Genomic DNA, 25,456 nt, shown 5'->3' with positions numbered 1-25,456 from the left:
ATACACCGTTAGACCCCTTGTGAGAATCTATGCCTCTATATATAAATAACCCATTCTATAACCATATCATTATGATGGTGATCATTTTTATTTGGTTTTGGTTATAGTCATATTTTTTTTTTTACGACATAATATTATGTACTGCATAATAGTGCTATTGCAACATACGATTATAATTCGCGTATAGTACTGAAGTGCCTACAAGAAATGATTTTCCATTTTAACAAGCTCACGTATTTGTGATGGAAAAACGATTTTGACCATTCCGTTTTTGGGCATGTTCGTCATGATGATTGTGACACTCGTCATGATATACATATTTTATACTATTTTTGTTGGATGTTTATTTGTCACCGTATATGCTCGTTGACTAATCGTATTGTTTATATCACGCAGGACTATACAGATCTACTTGGTGCGGGGCAAGCAAAAGAGCAAGCTGTTTGAGGAGCAGAGAACCCGAGTGAGCGGGTCCGATGTACCAGTGGTTGCCCTGCGGTTCAAAGAAGTACACATGATGTGGTTGACATGCGACTCGGTAAGTCAAAATACCATTGTTTTAATCGAATAATATATTTTCGCGATATACCTATATTATATGTTGTTTCAAATACTGGCATTGTGGGAATGATATTGTAGTTTTTTTGAACAAAGATATCCGCCTAATTAATTTCCTCTTTCTGTTAACTAAAAAAAAACGAGCCTTATCGCGTGGCTCCCTAACTACAAGAATTAATTTACGCATAATCACAAGTAGGTAATCACAATTATATATTTAATTTGCACATTTCTAGTCGATCCCGAGAATTCTATTACTTATATTCTATACTTTGTGGTGTCATTCGAATAACTTATGTTTAGTCATATCCTATATAATAATATAGATAAATAGATTATAGTATAAATATAGTATATATATATTTTTTTTTTCTTATAAATTCTTAAAATCTATTTATCTATAGATAAATAATAGTATTATCCTGTATACGATAATACGGCGTCTTACATTAATGAAATATATATATTAATATAATATGTTCATTATAATAGTGCTATATAATTTAGCTTGTTTTGTGGTGGTCGAATAACGTTATGGTATTATGTCTGTAATTTGGTTAAACAACCTACATATTAAAATCATGATATAGTCTGTATTACATTTTTTTTGTTAATTTTAAACTAATTGATTCAATCTGTTGGCTGACGTGCAGGTTTTCGTAAGGATTTTAGGAGTTTTATAAAATTTGTAAACTAATTTTGATATGTACGCAATTATTGCGTACTTTAAGTGTGTGTTTGATATAATTGCTCAGAATAGCACATTTCAATAACACCTTAGGTATCTTACCACGCAAATACAAATTGATTTGTCGAAGGGGATTTAATTTTTTAAAACGCTGTTTTTATGGGATAGCTTGGCACTGTTTATAAACATATATATACGAGTATATATATATATATATAAATCAAATACTTTTGTTGAGTGAATAAGTTTGTTAGGTATTAATTTATCAGTTTTGTTGTTCATATTTTTAATAATGATTATTTTCTATTACGAGTACGAAGTATAGTTATACGACATTGCTGCAGTCTTTGCCTAATTTTGTTGATATATATATTATGAAGTATACTACAAATATTGGACATTGTCTGTGCATACATATTTTATAGTTTGAGTATAAATCGTTTGTATAATGATATTCCAGAAAATATAGGTCATAAATCATAATAAATAGCACATATACATTATACATACAGCTTTGGAGTCTTGTTATAACTATAGAGACCTTCGATTGTAGGTCATTCAACCCGGTATATGTCCCTATATAATTCTCTAGTGTAATTATATAATCGATTTCTATATATATTGCATTCGGTGCGTTTGGATTCCGATTGGTATTATGTTTTCACCAGCAGGATCGTAGTATTCGTTTTGGAACATTGCGAAATGTTCTACTTATTCAGACAGCATACGTAATGTTATGGCTATTATGACGCATAACAACCCATGGTGGTCGGTATGTTATTGGTCTAGATACTCTGCAGGAGAATTCGTATTAGTGATTTTTGCGGTTTGGAAAGCTCACCGTGAACTGTAAAATTCGAATTCGAGGCGAAAGATGTCGTTCGTTTGATATGCATATATATTCGTGGAAAACATTCCGAAGATTCAATGACGTATAACGACGATATATTATTTTCGTTGTACTCTATACGAGTACTTATTTTACAATAATGACGACAACTTGACGGAAAATAATGTAGCTAGGGACTTTTGACACTGCATTTCTATGCTGCGTTAACTGTCTAGGATGCAAGGTTTTTGTACCTATTGTTTGTAAATATTATTGTACTATATCATGACAATGCACGCCTGGGCGAAGGCGACGTCTTGAACTTTAAACGGCGGGCACGCTGTAGTATAATATTAACATCATATTAATACATAGGAATAGTATATAGGGCGCCACATGAACCAAGCACAACACACGATGATATTCTATAATATTAATATTATTTACGTGTATATTTTACGGTATATCCGGAGTAGGTACAGCCCGTATCACTGGTTGACTCGGTGCAGTATTTAGTATTATTTCGGCATACGATATGGGTACGACCGTATTATCATATAAAATAATATCATAGAATATTATACACGGTGTAGGTATATGCGCGTTTTTTTCGGGTTGGGTCATCCTAGTTTCCGTTTGTCCTTGTGCTGGTGGAATGTGTGTGACGCGTACGAGACGCCTGCCGAGAATTCGAGTGGAGATGCATAGAAGATAATAAAAAAATCATAATGTTATTCAAATTACATTATTATATGCTCTCGCGTAGTCGTGTGTATTATAATGATGCGATGCCCAAAGTTCGAGGTTTATCGTTCGTCAGCCGAGTAGTCTCTAATCGTGAATTTAAAAAAAATAAGACGACGAAATTGTTCGCAGGGGGGAGAGAAGAATAAAAGTTTACACTTCAACGCCGATCGTGTAAACCGCTTCGTAGCCATAGGATAGTCGTGTAGGTATACGAGTGTGTCGCAGATCCTGACAATCGCATTTTACTATTATAGCGGTAGTAAAACCATATGGAAAATTGCTGCACAAACACGCGTAGCGTTGGAGAACAAATATTATCTTACCGAAAACAAAAATTATTAATATCTGGAAGAAAACATTATTTGGGTTATACGCGGTTGTGAAAAACGCGCGTTTTCTACGTTCGCGTGCCTAACCTCGAGCCCGATTGTGTACGTACGTTTCCCCAGCCCCCCCACTTTCATATTATAACAATTTTTTTATGCAATTATTTAGCACGTAATTAGCACGAATTTGCACGACTATTTTTGTAATTTGCACGATTTTAGATTGTGCGTAAAATCTAAAAATATCCATGGGGGGCTGAAGAAATATTTCACCAGCCCCGCCAAACATAAAAAAAGGCAAAACAGAATTAATTCCTGTGCCAATATTTAGCACGTAATTAGCACGAATTTGCACGACTAGACCCGGAATTCGCACGTCACTCCCCCGCCCTACAAATCGAATTTTCCTTTTTTGCGCATTTCCCCAGCCCCCCACAAAACTTAAATAATGTGATTTTCAAATTTTTTCTTGTCCCAATATTTAGCACGTAATTAGCACGAATTTGCACGACTAGACCCGGAATTCGCACGTCACTCCCCCGCCCTACAAATCGAATTTTCCTTTTTTGCGCATTTCCCCAGCCCCCCACAAAACTTAAATAATGTGATTTTCAAATTTTTTCTTGTCCCAATATTTAGCACGTAATTAGCACGAATTTGCACGACTAGACCCGGAATTCGCACCTCACTCCCCCGCCCTACAAATCGAATTTTCCTTTTTTGCGCATTTCCCCAGCCCCCCACAAAACTTAAATAATGTGATTTTCAAACTTTTTCTTGTCCCAATATTTAGCACGTAATTAGCACGAATTTGCACGACTAGACCCGGAATTCGCACGTCACTCCCCCGCCCTACAAATCGAATTTTCCTTTTTTGCGCATTTCCCCAGCCCCCCACAAAACTTAAATAATGTGATTTTCAAACTTTTTCTTGTCCCAATATTTAGCACGTAATTAGCACGAATTTGCACGACTAGACCCGGAATTCGCACGTCACTCCCCCGCCCTACAAATCGAATTTTCCTTTTTTGCGCATTTCCCCAGCCCCCCACAAAACTTAAATAATGTGATTTTCAAACTTTTTCTTGTCCCAATATTTAGCACGTAATTAGCACGAATTTGCACGACTAGACCCGGAATTCGCACCTCACTCCCCCGCCCTACAAATCGAATTTTCCCAGAGTATCAAATATAATTATATAATGTGTATTTTTTTTTGTATGTGTATTAAATCCATCATTTATGATGCTACATGTTTTACGTTGCTTTTTGAAGTATGATAAGAATTTATATTATTTTAGAAATAGCTATTAATTCTACTATAGGGCAAAATTGTGTAATTCAATTAGTGATATCTAATTAAACAAAAATAATAATATTAGTACTGTGACGAAACAGCTGTGAGCTGTCACATTAAAAAACTACAATGAAACGTGATTCTTGTAGAATAAAATATTAAATAAGTAATAATTATATAAGTAAAATATTATAGTTATAATTTGAATTAACTATATGAGGTTATAGTAACTTGTACATCATTTTATTGTATAATATTTTTTTTTTTTTGTATCTATCTTATGAACATTTTTAAAATATTAATGTAACTCTAAAACAAATTACCGCAGATACTTGAAATGTTGACTGAATGTTTAAATAGCCATTTTATATATTTGATAAAATTTTCAAAATATTTAGATTTGTTTTGAGCTGTTTACTGACATTTTAATTTTTCAACTTTTTTAGTTTTTTTTTCTATAAATATCGATAAAAATTTATTTTTTCGGTAGAAAAGCTTGAATTAATTTTTAATAATCTATAATATATCCTAGACAGATAAACCCCGTTTCAGTTCAGAATCGTTTTTCGTATACAATGATATAATATCATTGAATTCAAATTTCATTCCATCCATTACAGTAACCCACTTATAACCTTCTGTACAGCAGAGTGACATCTACGACTTACCCGCTTTTTTTGTTTTTGTTTTTCTCGATTTTTTTGAGAACTGCTAGAAAATGTATACTTTTGATCTCTCTTATGCACAAAGGATATTCACTTTGCTATCAGGCACCATCAACCATCCCCCTCCCCATGTATGAAATCGCAACATTATTTTAACAAGTTATGCTGTACATAGACAAAAAAAATACAAATCATTTTAGAATCAATACATTCATCACTCTTTCAGAATCTAAAATTGACTATTATCTTTATTATAATAATTTTACTATTGTATTGATTGTTATCATTATATTATTACACCAGTTAATTATTATTATTGTATAATAGCTTGATTTAAAAAACCTTGTTAAATGCTACAATTTATAATCGTTTATTAGTTGTGTAATTAAAACATTTTTACATACCATTTTTCATAAGCCGGACAGCCTCTCTTTCTCTTATTGTTTCACAAGCCATTCCTTCATCAAACATTAAAGAAATAGCTTTTTCCTTAGTGGGTCCAATAAGACGACGTTTTTTTGTGGTTATATGTTCGTTTTTATAATTACCAATATACGTGCAATTAATTTATTATAAAATTATACTCAAGAAATATAAAAATGCACACTGCAGACCGTAAATCGATTACTGTCGACTGTCATCGGTCGCAATAACAATTACAAATGAAATGAAATGAAATGAATAATATCTAATGAAAATGTATAATTAGAATTAATATTGATAAAAAGACGCGCTAAATAATATAATATGGTCGTGATACTATCATGAAATATATATATGTACAACAAAACATGATTATATGATTATGATTTGATACTCTGGGAAAATGCGATTTGAAGGGCGGGGGAGTGACGTGCGAATTCCGGGTCTAGTCGTGCAAATTCGTGCTAATTACGTGCTAAATATTGGGACAAGAAAAAGTTTGAAAATCACATTATTTAAGTTTTGTGGGGGGCTGGGGAAATGCGCAAAAAAGGAAAATTCGATTTGTAGGGCGGGGGAGTGAGGTGCGAATTCCGGGTCTAGTCGTGCAAATTCGTGCTAATTACGTGCTAAATATTGGGACAAGAAAAAATTTGAAAATCACATTATTTAAGTTTTGTGGGGGGCTGGGGAAATGCGCAAAAAAGGAAAATTCGATTTGTAGGGCGGGGGAGTGAGGTGCGAATTCCGGGTCTAGTCGTGCAAATTCGTGCTAATTACGTGCTAAATATTGGGACAAGAAAAAATTTGAAAATCACATTATTTAAGTTTTGTGGGGGGCTGGGGAAATGCGCAAAAAAGGAAAATTCGATTTGTAGGGCGGGGGAGTGACGTGCGAATTCCGGGTCTAGTCGTGCAAATTCGTGCTAATTACGTGCTAAATATTGGGACAAGAAAAAATTTGAAAATCACATTATTTAAGTTTTGTGGGGGGCTGGGGAAATGCGCAAAAAAGGAAAATTCGATTTGTAGGGCGGGGGAGTGACGTGCGAATTCCGGGTCTAGTCGTGCAAATTCGTGCTAATTACGTGCTAAATATTGGGACAAGAAAAAATTTGAAAATCACATTATTTAAGTTTTGTGGGGGGCTGGGGAAATGCGCAAAAAAGGAAAATTCGATTTGTAGGGCGGGGGAGTGACGTGCGAATTCCGGGTCTAGTCGTGCAAATTCGTGCTAATTACGTGCTAAATATTGGCACAGGAATTAATTCTGTTTTGCCTTTTTTTATGTTTGGCGGGGCTGGTGAAATATTTCTTCAGCCCCCCATGGATATTTTTAGATTTTACGCACAATCTAAAATCGTGCAAATTACAAAAATAGTCGTGCAAATTCGTGCTAATTACGTGCTAAATAATTGCATAAAAAAATTGTTATAATATAAAAGTGGGGGGGCTGGTGAAACGTACGTCGATTGTGTGACGTTGTATTTTCATTTAAGTTTTATTGTTATTGTTGTTGCTGTTATTATTACTATTATTTTTCCTTATAATATTATTATTATTATTATGTTCTCTTTCCTTCTTTGTTTCCATATTATCTGCGCAACGAATTTTCGGCAACAAAGGAACGGAAACGCTGCGGTGACGGCGGTGTGTGTGCCATAACGGTCGGTCGCGGTGGGGTGGGCGGTCGACTTGGTAGATATTATGATGACCGGCCTTGACGCTGGCCGAAATTTTATAAAATCGCCGAACCGACGTCCTTGTGTGTGTGCGAGTGTGTGCGCGTAAGTGCGTGTAAGCTAGTGTGTATGTGTGTTAGTGTGTGTGTAATATGCGAGTTAGCGCCTGTTTGCGAGTGCGCGCGCGAAACGACTAAGAGAACGGATCAAGGACACGACATTGGTTTTTGGCTAGGTCCTTATAAAACACTTCCCCCTCCCTCCCACTGACCGATTTTTTTTCGCGGCTTGTCCGCGTTATCACGCGTACACACTAGATTGCGGCAACTTACGGTCGTGGGGAGGAGGGGCTTGTTATTTACAATTTCTTTCCTCCCCGGCAAAAAAAAAAAAAAAAAAAAATGAAATTCGTCGGTTCTTTTCTTATTCATTTACTTCTATTATATTACTACCCACTCGGTCACCGCCGTCGCCGGAACAACAGACAACGTTCGGTTTCCCTTTCATTCATCACTTTCGTTTTAGATTTTTATACCTACTCTGTCCGCCGTACATGCAGGCGCTCGTCTGCTTCTCTCTCTCTCTCTCTCCATCATGCCATAATATCTTATTAGCTGCCGTCTCCTCTTGTGTGTACCGTTCTGCATTTGACGATTTACATAATGATAATATTATTATCATTTTCTGCATTTGAGTCTTTAGTAGGTATCATTATCACCGGTGTTCGTGTAACACAGCACACTTGTACGAGTGATGATCACACAAATCGGATTTTTTTTTATTTCTACCAAAAATAAATGCATGTAATTTTATTTAATTTTTTTTTTTTATTATTCAAATTGCTAACTCAACAATGATTATTAGCGACGCATAATATTGTCGATTTTATTGCAATGACGTGTCACGATATCGACTATTGGTTTTCGTTTTACTATTGTCATCGACATCGTCATCATACTCATTGGCTGCGAATAATTAATTCTTACATAGTTTTTCCGAGATGTCCTGATTTATTAGGTATTTTCCCGAACCGCATTTGTTTGCTGTGCGCACGATAAATATAATATAATGATATATTGTGTTCATAATTATGCGTAAGAACAACTCAATAGTCTGCATTATTATAATATACTGAAAACGTGGTCTAGTTAAAACCAATTTATTTTTATTTTCCGTGATAGTCATATCAATATTTTAATTAAACCCGTTCATGTAGGTTATCTATATTAACATTTCCTCGTAATAATTAACAATGGCTGATTTCTTTCTTGACACTTGAATGAATTCCATTCGTGTCTACACCACATTTTTCATATTATACGAAATTCTTTTTTTAATATCATAATAATAAAAAATAATATATACATATATATTAGAGATATTACGAACCATAATATTTAAGATCGAACCGAACCCGAACCGAACTTTTCTTTAAATTAACGAACTCGAACAGATCCGAACCTACACACTTTTAATCGAACCCGAACCGAACCGAACATTTCAAATATTTTATCGAACTCGAACGGAACATTTAAAATTAAATTGGATATTATTTTATTTAATATTCATTCATTTATTTATTTATTTATCATTTAGCCACCATACCTCAGAATTATTGAATAATGATTTTACTACTATTTACTTAAATACTTTAAATACTTTAATAGTTAATAATTATTATGTATGAGATTTATTTTTAATTATTAATATGATGATAACTGTTAAGAAAAAGCGAAAAACATCAATATTTAAAACAAGCAAACATTAAACAACTAATATTAATCTATTAATTATTAATTAATTCAATAATAATTTACAATTTTAGCCGTTACTCCATCGACTTTTATTTCTCTGGTTCGATTGTCGAACGGAACTATTAGATATTTGGTTCAGTATGTGTTATATTGTGTATTAAAGCTATTTCCACACATCATTACTATAATACAACGAAAGTAGTAATAATAATGATTATATTTTATTCCTAGTCAATAATGTTTATTTCCTTACGACGCGTTAAGGCTAAAAACTATATTAATGTTTTTCCATCGTCGCCCGACACCTCCATCGCAATATGTCAGTCGGCCACCGCGTATACTAACGATTCCGTATATTTCATTCATAAAACAGTTTACGATGTATACTCGCGTTTAAAAAAAGACTCGAGCTAAACTATAACAATGGACTCAGTGGGATGTAGACGGTTTTAATTGGCATAATGGTGTGTTGCAATAACGTCTGTACATATAATTATGATATAGTAACCGGAAACAACAACGAAAATTGTTACAAGTGTAACGTTGTTCCTGTACATCAGCAATTAACATATAAATAAAATAAAGAGTTCAAGTTAAACTGTCTGGTATAATTTAATTGTAACCGTTTTACGTAAGCGCATTAATTAAATATTTTATTTGTTATCAATATACGCTACCCATATAGTAGTGCGTTTGAGCCTTTAAAATGTTATATTTATAGTGTAGTAGGTTATAGCACATGACGTGTTATTATGGGATAAATTGTTTTCGAATGTTTATAATGACGTGTATAGGTACGAGTATACTGTTTAAAACGAATAATAATTATTAATTATTATATTATAATATTCAAGAATTCGTTAATCAAACGAGTTTATCGTGCCGGATTATTAAGCGCATCATCGCGGGCTATAATATTTTATTATTTATGTATATTAGAATACACGTATTACGCAACGATAATATTAATATTATATTATTTAGATGAGGAGGTACATAATATACGTTTATAAAACCGCGGACCATTCCTGCAGCATACTATTATTATTATTACTTTCGGCTTTACAATATTATAATTATTATATTAAGTCGACGATTTGCGCGTCTCGTACAGAATATTTGGCAATTTTTTTTGTTTTACACAAAACCGGTTTCACGACGACGATTCGATTAAATACCTGCGGATTGGATTTTTTTTATAAACGTCACGCGACCCATGCATATATTATTATCAGCTATCGCAGTCTGCTGCAGTACTTTATTGATCTGCGTGCATGTCTGTAACTATATACTATACAGGTAGCTACACTTTGTGTTATACACCGCACCTCATATAAAATATATAATATAACAATATTATAATATTTTGTACATACAATTTGTTTCTACCAATAAATCTGTACGCTAATTATTTATATTATCGTCGTAAATTCGTTTGGTGTGCAGCGTTTAATTTAAGAATAGATATCGGTACGTCTCTGGGGCTCAGTATTATTTTTTCGATCCCAAACAGGTGGTTTGTTCACTTGTACATATAATATATTATAGTATAACAATATACATGCACACGCATTTTTATTTAAAAATGTCTTACAAAAACAAATTTAAATGTGACTAACAATGAAATTTACATTGCTATATTCGTATAATATTATGTAGGTACGTCATTATTGTCAACGTGTGCGTTCAAATAGCTAAAAAACTGTTGTACGATGTACGGTATATTGTGTGACGTATGTTTATAGGGAAGAAAAAACTTTTTTTTTTAAAATGATTACAGATTATGTAAATCGATTTGAAGTGTTGTGATTGTTCGATGCTTTATTTTTCGGTCGTCTCTATTCTACAAAAATTAACAACTCTTGTTCGTGCGTGTGTTCTATATAGCTTAAACGGTCGATCTCGGATAATTTCAAAGTCGATCATGTTAGAATTTATTTTAAGGAACACGCGCACGAAAATTAATCTAGTTTGTACTACTTATAATGTGCACTTATAATTATAGTTATTCAATGATAAAAAGTTGTTCATTGAAAGTCTATCCTCAAAGGTGAAGTTTATTGTTAGTGGATCGTGACCAAAAAAAGTATGGCTACCCCTGCTATATACATGGGCGATCTCACTGGGGGGGGGATATGGGGGATAGATCCACCCCCAAGGTTCTTTATTTTCTTACTTGTTAGTAATACACGTTTTGTCTACTTTTGATATTATGTGTTTTCAATATTGACTTATTATGTAACAATTTTTTTCATCCCTCTCCTTTGAAATATCCTGAGAACGCCTCTGGCTATATAGCATAATGTTATTACAAATATTATATCTACTCAAATTATTATAAACCGACGGTTGTAGTGATGGCATGTATACAACACACTGACATATTCAACAGACCGGTTATAGGCTATTGGATAATACCTTACCTATGAATTTCGCCTAGACAAACTCGTCGTATAATATTTCTTATAGGTGACAATCGTTGTATGCTTATGTGAAAATAGGCGTTTTCCTTGGGACTGCAGTTTTAGTGAACGTGTACGTCATCATCCTCGGATGCGTCATATTGTAGTATAAAATATATCCAATATCGTATATTATATTAAGACATACGCGTCTAGCTTTAGTATAACTTGCGTTCTTTTATACCATATCGTGGGAGATTCGGCGGGTGGTCTGTCTTTAATACGCGGGAGGCAGACGCATTGTCTATGAAGTCCACGAGAACAGCTAAACAAAACAAAACGTGACAAAGCCGGGAGCGTAAGGTTTATTATATACAACTTGCAGGGCTGTGGATTGGATGCACTAAATGAGCATAATGTATATTATGCACTTGTGGTGCATTAATAAATTATTAAAATACCCGAAATAAAATTTACGATGTTAAAAAATACAAAATAATTTTGCTGGTATAAACTATTAAAATATATTATATTCAACCATAAAATGTGCAAAATACAATTCAATTTGATCAAGCTTATTCCTGCCTCTACACAGTAACATTCTTTAAAGTTTAAATTCGCTCAGTCCTGTGTAAGATATAATATAGTATTAATTTACAGTACAAAAAACATATCAAAAATAATATAAATATTTTATTATTATAATTTTTCACAAGTGATTATAATTTAATATTTAATATCATATCATATATTATAATTTATAATATTTAATTTAAAGATGAAACAATCATCAAACAACCATATATAGTGGTTTGTTTGTATTTTACCACAATACCACCACCCTCGTCTGGCTCATCTATATACTTTCTGACAACCATAATTAACCGTGATGCGATTGCATGTAGTATCCTAAGGGTTATATTGGATTTTGAAAGTTTAATTAAACACAAAAATAAATGTTTAAACTTTCGAGTTTCGAGATTTAACTTTATTACATGTCTCGAGGATTTCACTGAAACACGACGTATATATAGATTAGGTTTTAAAATAATTCAAATGTTTCGAGCCAGACAGCGTATTTCTTTAAAGTACCTTCAGCTATTGTTTGGGTTTTTGTATAGTTTGCAGGAAAACTTTCAGTATATCTATAGAAATAATCATATTAGTACGCTATAATTAATTATACTAATAAAAATAATATTTAATGTATATTAAAATGTACATATTATTATGTAGGATGGATATAAAAATACAAATGCGAGAATAAAAATATATACCATTTCATTCCACTCATTCCGGTTGATTATTAGCATATAAAATAAAAAAATTCAAGCTAAAAATATTTTACAAATCATAATAAATAAAATATATTATATTATTATTTACATATAGATAATATTTCATAAATTATTAATTTTTTTTTTGTCAGTTATCTCCGTTATCTATATTATAATTACAATACAGTGACTTAAACCAACTTGGATAATATTTTATATTTTTACTATTCTGCAAAGTTTCGGTGTTGGTGTTTTGTAAATTTCACAAACATTTTTTTTGTTATTATTATTGTATAGTTACAATTGTAAAATAATCTGCTTAAGTATTTTCCTCCGTTGTGGTACTATAATTTGTATACGAGAACTCGTCTTTGTCCGTATTCCGTATGTATATACATTATACATATTATTGTATGATGTACTCATTAATTTTCTCGTCTGTTTCCGTCGACTGGTAAATGATAGTATACGCTAGAGGAATAACGTGAGTTCTGAGATTTTAATTCTTTGGGTGTATATTTTCGTTTAAATACACACACGTCTATAAATTAGTATCTTTAATCAAGGCAATATTTACGCACGGCCAAAATAGACATTTGTCCTGAGCCCATGTGGGTAAGGGGCCCACCGGTGACTAAGACTGACTATGTAATATTTGATGAAACCGGCTCTGTCTATAATATCTTATTTACAGTGTCTGACCTATGTATAAGTTGTCATACACGTGTTGATGTTCGTACTTGTTCGTAATTTTACTTGTGTTCACCATTATTGTAACTGCAGAATATACAACTGCAGCGCTGCACGTGCGTTATTATCGAGTGTTTTTTTTTGTTATTCTGTGATAATTGTCGCTTTTGGTTACGAAAATAAGTAACGACTGTACGTTATAGGTTGTCGTGTGCAAAATCTGTGTTTTTTTTTCTGTATCGTATCTTATTTGTAGGTAAAAGCACATTAGAGAGACGAACACACGACAGGGGAGAGAAAAAAAGCGAGGGAAATAAATGTATAGGCGCCTCGTCCGCACACACAACATCCTACTTATACACTATACTTATATATGTATATCATATATATGTGTAGTGTGTAAACTTAAATATATATTATATTCACGGTGTAAACACACATGAACACTTGCATATGTATACATTATTATGTACAGACTAGTTTTGTTTATATTTTCATTTCGCGTTCGTACAGGTTTTTATTTCCATTTTTTTTTTTTTTTTTTGTAAAGAGACTTCTTTGAACCTTGTCTTATTTGGTCGCAGAGCAAATCACTCGCGCAATCAGTGAGCCAAATGTGAATATAACGACAATTTCGATTTCAAAAGAATAACTAACGGCCTGTGCATATAGGAGTGGGCTTGCAAAAATGTAAATTTGGACCGCGTTCGATAAATACGTTGCGATGAAATGCAAACCGCTGCATTATAATTTAGCGTTGTATACAATACAATACGAATAATAATAATGTACGTAAAACATTAAAACGAAATTTCAAACGACTGCATCGTGCGAGTGTAAAGTCCTATAGCCGAGCGATAAAGCGCACAATATATATTTATAGGATATACCTCTTATAATACCGTGTACCTTGTACCTATACAGAAACCGTCGTTATTATTGCAATTCGATACTCTGGATACGGTGTAGTAAATAATAATAATAATATTATATCGTGCATGACTACGACGTCGTGTATACATGCAGCTTGTGCGGCAGTGGTGGTCAAAGTTTTTTCCTCCAACTGTGAGCCTCATCGGTATTTTTGTGGATGCCATGTGCAGCCATAGTATATATATTTATGTAGGGGAGTTGGGACACGGGCCAGACGATAAATTCCCGACATCATATATATAGATATCTAAGATATCCAAGCATGATGTATAATAAGTATATATGTCAATAGTTTTATTAACGCAATTATAACGGGCGGCGATTGTACATATATAGTATACATTACTATTTTTTATGTGGACAGGCGGAAAACCATAACAATTTGATTCGGCGGTCTTAGATCGAATGTATGGGAAAATAAAAACCCATCCGGTTGGCAACCACTGGTTGGCGTTGGTACTGTACTCGTGGTTCGCCGTGTAGTAATGATCAGTGGTGGAAGAGATGGGTTGGTATATGAGGATTCAGCAAACCCCCGATAATATAATATTTTATTATTCTTTTGTTTTTATATTATATCAATATGTACAGCAGTGTCTTTTTATTGCGTATAAAGTATATAACTATTGCCGCGTTCGTATAATAATAGTTAGGTACCTATGTGTACGTATCATCATGTCCAAGGGTACGATGCACGGCTTGGTGCTTATACCCTCCTTCGCGACTTATTTGTATGTGGTCCGATGACGTTTTATGTGTGTTTTAATTTCTGCAACGCGAGTGGCGTCACCGTCCCTGTAGATTCGCATAATATCTCCTTAAATTTTGTCGTCGATGATGTACCTAGCTGGAAGCAATAATATTATGTTTGTATACAATTGTCGTTTTATACATATCGCGAATCGAAGACCCATTTTTCCCACCATCAATCGTATCCGCGTGTAATTAAATTTCAATCCCGCAATGGTTTTGGCTGAAACTTTCCGAAAGCGAGAACGCGGCGACCTTCCGCCACTAATTTTGCGGTAAGTCCTCGAATCACTCACGTGACCTCGGTATATGTATACGGTGTACCTACTCATCACCAGTGGTCAACCGTGATATTTCCCGTTAAGTCTTGCAGTGAAAATGGTCGTCGTAAATCCGTCAATGCATCATTATGTAGTGCACTGCAACGCGCAAGGTATACGGTAACCCTATATATAATATATATCGTCGAGTTTAAGTAGGTACGCCGTCGTCTGAGAGCAACGGTCGTTAATAATAATAATAATAATAATAATAATAAAAACTATATATTTTTTATTTTATTATTTAAAAGGTCCTCCGCCGTTAAAGTAATAATGATACTAATGATAATAAACATCCGACGACTACTACTCGCGCATATATATATATAAGCGCGCTCCGACATCGGGGATTTCAGTGGGCGCCGCGTGCGCTACCGTCCGTCAAGGTCCCCCGGGAGCGGTTCGGGTGGAAAATGGTGGTGTCCCGCGCCGAAAAGGAAGCTGTGTTGGCATTAGTGCGTAATAATATGAATACATTATTATTATAATGTTGCGTGACACGGGCTAGACGGAATTATATTTAAAAAAAAAATTAAATAAATAATTTTTCCGTTTAATAATAAAACATAGAACAAAACGTCGTCGTCGTCGTCGTCGGTTGAGCGACCGGACAACAGCAGCAGCAGCAGACGACGACGACGACAATTGGATGGTTAGTGGAGGGGGAGGCGGGTTCGAAGTAGTACAGATGAAACAGTAAATTCCACGTGCTGACCCGGGGCGCCACCGCGTTTGGTGGTTGTCCCGCGACGAGGTTTGATGGTTGTCGAGAGGATATTTTTGCTGGAAGGGGAGTTGCGTCTTAATAAGTTGTGTCCCTCCCCACCCACCGATGTTACACAGACTTATGTATCATAGGTACCTAATACTATACACGTGGCGCGCGCACCCGGAAACAGTTTCACTACAATATAAGTCTGCGAGGGCCCACTGTACATACACTTCATCCATACTCATTCTCCACTACGATACTTTATGAACCAAAAAATAAAATTGGGTATTAATTTCTCCCGTAGTGTATTTAAAAAAAATAAATACTCTAGCAATGTTCCCGGCTCTGATTCCTTCAAATATAGAAATTGGTTTTATATGTAAATGTTTTTAAGGAATTTCGATTAGATGTGTATACCTATAGATTATTATTTTTTTTTTGTTATCGTTGCAGTATTAATAAATTATACACTATACACGAATAAAAAGTTTAATTTCTTACACTTGTCTTCTTTAGTCATTACCTACGTTATACGTTAAATATAATTTATTTTCCTTTTTTCTTATCAAGAAAAACAACGATTATTCATATTAAAGAACATATTCCAATTAATAAAATATGTTTATTTGATCACTATATATTACCCTATGGCCTCTGTATATCGACCGTTATATTTTAATAGATTTCATTAGTATTATACATTTTTTTTCCCATTTAGGATTTACTCATTTATATACTTATACATTCTTTTGTATAAATTTATTCACTCCATTGAAAAAAAACTAATTGTACTTTTAAGGTTTGAAATTTTCCTTTTTGCATTTCAACAGTATCTATATACCTATATATTATGCATTTTAATTTTAAAACAAATTATTTAAAATCGTGAAAAATCATTTTTACAACTGAACTTAGCAATATATGACATTACACTTTTTGAAATGTGTACTAACTAACTATTAGTTGAAATTAATATATGTATATTGTATACCTATTATATTTACTTTTTGAAATAATATACGCGTTAATATAATGTTGAGCAAAAGTATTAGAGATTCCATTCACAATAAAATGTCTAAGTTATGTAAAACATTGCTGAAAACCTCCATACTTCTATTGGAGGCACATTAAACCTTATCTGTACAGGAAAGACATAAAAAATAAAATGTAAAAAAGAGGGGTGGACATTTTATTATAATTAATGTAAATACACGTTTGTTTACGACCTCATTCGTACTAATGCGTTTCGTGCCTATTTCTTTTTAGATGTGTTTATTATATTAAAAACTAGTCAACCTGCTCCTCTAGACCGTAATGTTTTTAAAGTATTATTCATATGCTACATTTTACTTGGTGTGTACATTATTTATTTTCATAGTATTTAATTTTACATAAATCGATTCTAATCTGCTGCGGCGTTTTCGAGCAAACAACTATGATACCTATAGTAGGTATGTATGTAAAATAATACATGTATAAAAAAATGTATTTTTTAAGATGAGTTAGCATTTAAATTACATTATAAATTACACGCAAATAAAAAATAAAACTATGAAAAATAAAACCCATTCAAGTAGTTTTATAGTGGATAGATATATAATAATATATATTTTATGTTTTTTACTATTATATAGTTGTATTTGATTATATATGATAGTTATTATTGACTAATTGATTTCAACAAAACCATATATTACATTTTTATCGCCTGGTCGTTTAATAAAATGTATGGTTTATAGGATGCAAAAATAAACACATTCGGTGGCAATTTCGCGCCATTGCGGTTATTTAAATGGACCGTTAGTGGACTTGTATAATCATTATTAATCTTCGTCGTAAGACATTATATAATATATGTTATACGCATGTACCTGCAGCTGTAGTGCAAATTATTATGATCGGATGCACCATATTATTGTACTCTTGTTAATCGTTTACCTCGTCAGTTCTGGGAAAATATATTGCTGTTTAATACTGTCGTGTGCCATCAGGAATTTTATATGTATATTCTATTACTAAGGTACGTAGCCGGTTATGTATATATGCGACGATGTCTTACAAATAATTATAATTATGACGTACTACAAAAGTAACTGCATTGTATGTACACGCCGTGTGTACGTATAGTTATATTGTGGATACGTAAATTAGAATAATATTATTGGCCTATAGTAGGTATGTTGTGCATATTATGTGCGATATACGCGATTAGTAGTGGTTTGAATGCGTACACAATTGTGAGCGAAAACAATTAACTGATTTTTTTCTCTATATATATTATAATTAAACTGAGAAAGAAAAATTAATTAACTATATAGGTACGAATCGATAGGTGGCCTATACACTCTGCCAGTGTAATATTGATATACCTACGAGTTATTTATGTATTTTTTTTTACGATTTTTTTACCCTGGACTGTACTCGTGTTTGTGCGTGTCAATCGGTTCTAGTCGAGTAAAGACGACAGCGTAGTAGGTATGATTTGTCTACTATTTTGTTTGTTTTACTATTTACGTAAATTCCTTTTGTACGATTGAGATGGATAACTCGGCTTTGCTCTTGATCGAAATATTGATATATTGTCTCATTTAATTATTAAACCTACCTAGATTTTTTTCTCCTATTATATGGTAATATATTGTGTTATTACCTATGGGCTATTTGTTAAGGTCAACAGTCGTCATTGCAGTATTAGGCTTCTCCCAATTTTCACATGAAAATATTATACTCAATAATGTTATTTATTGTTTTATGAAAAATCTTTCCCCATCCATCTCACTCGACTAGAAAAAATTACGAAGTAAAAAATCCGAAACATAATCAGTAGGTTCTTAAAGTTTACTATCTTCGCGAATTAGAGATACATCTCACGCACATATAACCATACTTACTTATTAGAATACATTTTCCATTATGTAAAATAACGGTTTTCGCAGTTATAATTATTATTAGGGCTCGGATTTCAATGTATTTGCATCTTTTTTTTGGGATATCTTATGCGATGCTTACCAAGCTACAGATATGTTTCAAGTACTTCGCTTTCTAATCACAACAATTGTTTTTGCTTTTTTTTTTTTGAAATTTTAGTGGATTTAATACTTTTTAGGGCATTTGTTGACGTTTTAATGCCTTTTAATTTTTTAGGAAATTGTTGACCTATTTCTCGTTTTATGACTAAAACAATTGACCTCATTGAAATATAAGTACTATACCTACATAGTAATATAGTACTACGGAATATAAATTATTTTCATTTTTAACTATTTTAACTTATTTAACATCAGGTAATTCGGTTTTAAATTAGACAATCTTTATGTCACACCTCACACCATCCAATTAGCCGATTTTATTGCATACAACTAAACTTTTATCGGAGTATTTTCTTATCGAGCGATAATATTATATCGGTGGTGCGCGTGGCCGATTGTTGGACGCTTCTAATCGTGTTCCGTATTACGTCAAAAGTACTTACTGCATTATGTATTTCACATGTTACATATTTTACGTATATTATTTATATTTGTATAAACAAAACAAATATTAAATTTGAAATGCCTAAAGTAAGGATGCCATATTCGGTCCGACTTCGTGGACACGTAAGGGAATATGGTAGTGATGTGTTTTCTTCGGATGGTAATATTTTGTAAAATATGTAAGGTAAAAGTTGCCGCTTACAAAAAGTTTATCAATTACAACATGTATCATGAGATAAGCACAAATAAGGATTACAACTACAAATTGTAGGTACCAAAATTCAAAATTTCTTAACAGTACAAAAATCACCATTCTTTGAAGACTTAACTAATGCATTTATATAAATTGAATCAACCAACGTTTTGCAAATTTTTAGAACAATATACAAATAAAAAAATACCAGACGAATCTATACTTCAAGAAAAAATTACGTTTGTCAAATGTATATGAAAACACTTATAAAAATTAGACAGTATTTACAAAATAAAAATATTTGGATCTTTACAGACGAAACGGCTGATGAAGAAGGGCGTTACGTAGCAAACGTTATATAGTTAGTACTTAAGAATTAGATACTTCCAAAAATCATTTTTTACTAAAACAGTGATGTTTTAGAAAGAGCAAACCAGTGCAATCGCAGAAATTATTTGATAGATCTCTTTTAATTTTGTGGCCAACAGGAATAAAACATGACATATTATTACTTTTTTTGAGTGACGCAGCTCCATATATGGTCAAGACTGTACAATAATTAAGTTCTTTGTATTCCATAATGATCCATGTACTTGTTTGGCACATGGTTTACTTTACATCAAGTATCGAAAGAAATACAGGGTCAATTTTCCGAAGTGGATCAGTTTATTTCAATTTTCTTAAAAGTGCCATCCAGAGTGGATACATTTAAAACTATAGCTCCTGGTATTTGCCCCTGGTATTTGCCCCCTCAACCTATAGTGATATGATGGGGTCCATGGCTAACTGCAGCATTTTATTATTGTGAGCACTTTCCGATTATTGAAGCCATTATAAACCAATTTGATAAAGAAGATGCAATTTCAATCGCAAAATGTCAACAATTACTTAGTGAAGGTACTTTTAAGAATACATTAATATACATTAAATCAAACTTTAGTAGCCTTCAGTTGCAATAACTAAGCTAGATCAGAAACTAAAACATCAGGATTAGCATTAACAGAGTCTATAAATATTGTAGCTAGGTACAATTAAAAATATTATAAGAAAATCACCAAGTCAAATTGGAAAGAACGTAAATTTAAAATTAGAAAACGTTTGAAATAAAAATAAAGGCTTTAACCAAAAAAAAAAAAAAAAAAAAAAATGTCAAATATTAGAAGGAGAAGAAGGATATTAATTCAGAAAATATTATTTCAGAAGACTTCACACCTAACGATATGACATTTTTCAAGTTTGCTCCTATCACCTCAGTTGATGCGTAGAGAGGTCATTTTCAGAATATTATTGTACTTATTGTACAATGCAATGCAAATGTAAAATTTAATTTAATTTTTTACTCATTTTTTAATAATAATTGAATTTTTTGAAAGGTTATAATATTAACTATATGTGCACTTAAGGTTTTCACGGTTAATGAAGTCATGTGTTAAACGTGTTCACTTCATTTTTCCTTTAGGTTTTGACTGATTTCACAAAATCTATTTAGCAGCCAACAGTAACTGTCACCGTGATTTTCTAATTTATCATTTTACCCAAATGTTTTGAATGTTTGTTATTGTTTATTGATTTCCAGCGCATAATATATGTATGAAACTTTGTATATTGTAAAAATGTATGGAGTGAATAAATTTCTAACCGCAATTGGAATGCGATTTACGTTGAACAATTATATACATTATTTTCGTCATAAAAAAATATAAAGAATTGTTAACTCCGAGAGCCTAAAGATTTAAACGAGAAAAATATAACGTATATTATGTATTATTTGTAATAATAATACGGTCTGTATATTTTCTTTCCATTCTGTAGTTTGTTTAAGTCCATAATTTAAGTACCGAAATCGGATTACGCTGTATAGTATTCATTCGGAGTATTGACTTTTCGTATTCTGTATTTAATTCCACTAAAATATTTGTTGTCGATTGTTTTTTATATTATATATAATATGTATTATGGCTCTCGTCGATATTAAATAGTAATATATCTGTTAATACACCAACGACGTATATGTATACACATATTAAACTATCGACCGATCATATTCATACATCGTGTTGTATATATATAGCTACTTAAAAATAATGAGTTACTGAATTGTTTTGTATCGGTTGACGTGATATTATACTATTCACGTACGTTGAAGTTAATTTATAAAAAAATTATCATTCGATTATTATATATGTTTTAAACGCTTATAATAACGGCGAAGGCGTAAAATAAAAAGATATAAACACATACGTATACTTTATACATATAATACTAATCGCGTATGGACGTGTCGTATATAATTAACCTTCTGAATATAATAATATATTATGCGCGATTCGTCGCTATCATAGATTCTAAACGGTTCGGATTACTGTAAATCGTATTACGATTTTTATATCTATAAGGTATGCGCTGCATTTGCAGCAGCAATGCGGTGTAGGTATATACTATATACAATCTCGCGTTTTACCGCCAATGACTTTGTGACAGAGTGATTTATTAACGCGAGACGCTTGTTGTGTTTTGTATAGGCCTATATATAATATTAATTTCATTTCATTTTTTTTTTTTTTTTTGAAAATAACTAATTTGACCAAGCCGTGGGGAATCGTAAAAAACAATTTGAGAATTCTGTTTTGATATATATAGGCGTGCACGTACATATACTACATTTAAATTCCGGTTGCCTAAACATATAATATTATAATACACGTACACCGCGGTCTATATAGGCATAGGCACCACGATTTTCGGTGCCAAAACATATATGTCACAAAGTTGTGGACACTACTCTTGCGCCCCAAAACTTTGTTTCGGGATCATTAATAATGCCGATGGCCATACAAATAAACGACAATGACCGCGGCTTCCGATGAAAATCGCCGTAATAATCCATTCGCGATCTCTCGGCGACAGGTAACTCACTCGAGTCAGCTGCAGTTTATATATATATATATATATATATGCACTCAACACGCTGCACGTAAAAATATAGAAAAACGTTAAATCGTTTACCAGACATTACGAAATTTTGAAAAATTATATGTATATATATATATAATATATTTTAGGTACCTATATACTAATGTCACGAAAATATCACATACTAATTGTATATAATAGACCAGTTAATTCCGTTCGGCATTCGCTTAACTCGCAGCGAGCAAATGATATATCATCATATAGAACGTATTTAACGTGGATTTAAATATACGTTAACTCGAAATGCGCGCGCAAACCGTATATTATATAAAACTTTGTGTGCGACCGGCGACTATATATGTATACTCGACGACTCGGTTCCGTTACGGCTCAATTATCGGAACGGCATTCCGGATCGATGAAAACCCATGTATACATGCATACATGTACAATATAATATATTATAAACCTATTGAGCGAAATCCGCGAGCGGTGTAAAGTTATTCGGAAATACCGTAACTATATCGTTTGCTGTATGCGTGTGTGTATCTATGTATATATGTATATATGTATATATGTATATATGTATATATGTATATATGTATGTACGTATATGTATGTATGTATGTATGTATGTATGCATATATATGAATGTATGTTCGTATATACTTATGTATACATGTGTGTGTGTGTGTGTGTACCACTATACAACTTTCAAACCTGTTTCTGTCGCCGTTTTGTCAACCGGTTTTCCGCGCGATCCCCGTCGAGCGTGTTCGGTTCACATCGCACGCACGTCGCCGAGTAAGTACACGTCATATAGGTACCTATTTGTGACGTATTATACACCGTGATCTCGCTGTTGGCGAATGTCTTATCGATTTCGGGGTTTCAAAACTTTTACCGAAGAGTTTCTCAATAAATAATTTATACGCGTAACCGCCCGTACTGCACACCGCTGTGTATAATAATATACTTTTGCTACGTTTCATCGTTTGCAGACGAATTGTCGTGATCGGATCACGGTGATCCGATCTATAATGTTATATTGTATTACAATGTATTGATGTGGGTGAATGATCGTCGCGAGTGTAAAGGTATATGTGGTGTATGGGATGCATGGGGTTGGAGTTTATGGTATTTTATAATAATGACATAATATTGGCGCACCGGAATCTCGTGTCTTATTTCCTACCATCATCATCACTCGACTCGACTCGAATTTGAATGCTCGCGGCGATGATGGAAAAAACTATTTGTTCGACGTTCGGCATTTGTGCATTGTCGTTTATACAAACATAATGGGTATAGCAGTTTATCAGTTGAAAAAAAACTTGTTGAGAAATCACAATGATAATGAAAAAAAAAATCGAAAATAGCTGAAACGAAAAGAAGAAATCTTTCAATACGTGTATACAATAAGAAAAACCGAAAACAAGTTTCGTATCAAATCCGGACCGCTATAAAACGATCACCCAATATACATAATATAGTACCTATAATATTATAGGTGAATAACCCGTCCTTGAGCTTGATTATAATCTTGGACGAGTGGTTATAATAATTAATAATAGTTGTAATAAAGTTGTCGTCTCGAAAAACGTGAAAATCGAATACACTCGGTCGTAAAATCGTATTCCAGTGCACCGCAGGGGGGAGGGATTGTGCCACTCCGTCATAATATTACATGATGCACTTCTGGTTAGAAACCCAAGTTTTTTCTCCCACCCGTGTGAATAATTTAACAGTCAAATTAAAACGTTTTAATTAAAAAAAAAAAAAAAAAATGTTACCGCCGACAATACTTTACATAGAAACAACATTTAAAAAATTGAAGTAATATTATACCTATATTTGGTGCATATAGAAATTCAGCGGGCTGCGCATACCTAAATAGTATCCCTACCTATTTAAGCGAATTTAAAAAGTTGACGTTACACGTTTAAACTTTAGAAAGTTATAAAAGTGTTGCTTTTTGCTCCCCCCCCCCCAAAAAAAAATCGATAAATAATTTTGTCTCTTACGAAAACACTAAAAAGTTGACGGGTGGCTCGAACAAACATACAGTGTACCAAGTCTAAAGTTCGTCCAGCAGATCATAGGTATAATTCACGTTTATGTAATATAATATGTAATTCGTTTTGTTTCACCGCGAGCGAGATGTAAATCAGTCATCATCACTAGGATATAGTTAGTAGATGTAGGGTGCATCGGCTTGTACCGAAAACGCTGCAAATCTTCTGCGATTTGCCCTCGACAACTATATTAGTATTCTAATTTAAACGTTAAAATATATATGCTGCACAGTATTGCGGTCGCGGTTACGCGTTCCCGCCACCGCCACGGTCACTGTTATCATCTGTCCTCGTCGTTATCGGTGTATTTGTGGCCATACATAATGTTATAACTGTGTATTGTACGTACGTATACCTTTCTTTATATAGGTAGTGTGCGCCGTGCCGACATTTTCGGATTCGATTAAAAAACGTTGACCTTCAGGACGGAAAAAGAAGAAGATCCTTCTAGGTCGGTAATTTGTGGTTGCCAAATCGCGACGATGACCCGCGCGATGGATAAGAAATGTCCATGTATAATAAACAACGATATATATATATGGATTAAGTATACGCTGTGTGTGCCAAATTACAAGATTCCCAAACATCTAAATGGTTTTTAATTAGACGCGTTGCCCAAGAACGAGTTTTTTTTTTTGAGTGTTATAAACCGAGTTATAAACATTCGACAAACGTCCAAACATTCTTCTCGTTCGCTCGCGCGTTCTAAACGTATATAAAATGTCACTGCGTCGTTAGGTTATCGCTGC

At 33.1% G+C, this 25,456-nt stretch overlaps 1 protein-coding gene across 1 annotated transcript in view; it reads left to right on the top strand.

Annotated features, from left to right (window-relative positions):
• LOC107163455 (tRNA dimethylallyltransferase) overlaps positions 1-25,456 on the top strand; it is a 118,843-nt gene that overhangs the window by 51,716 nt on the left and 41,671 nt on the right. Inside the window, exon 4 of the mRNA XM_015510902.2 lies at positions 397-538. Coding sequence (XP_015366388.2) covers positions 397-538 — 142 coding nt within the window. The remainder of the gene's footprint in view (positions 1-396; positions 539-25,456) is intronic.

Source organism: Diuraphis noxia, unplaced genomic scaffold (assembly GCF_037042655.1).
Source record: "Diuraphis noxia isolate RWA-SAM2 unplaced genomic scaffold, SU_Dnox_SAM2 contig0003, whole genome shotgun sequence".
Lineage (NCBI taxonomy): Eukaryota > Metazoa > Arthropoda > Insecta > Hemiptera > Aphididae > Diuraphis > Diuraphis noxia.
The sequence above is the reverse complement of the archived record's forward strand: the minus strand, read 5'-3'. Positions and strand labels throughout refer to the sequence as shown.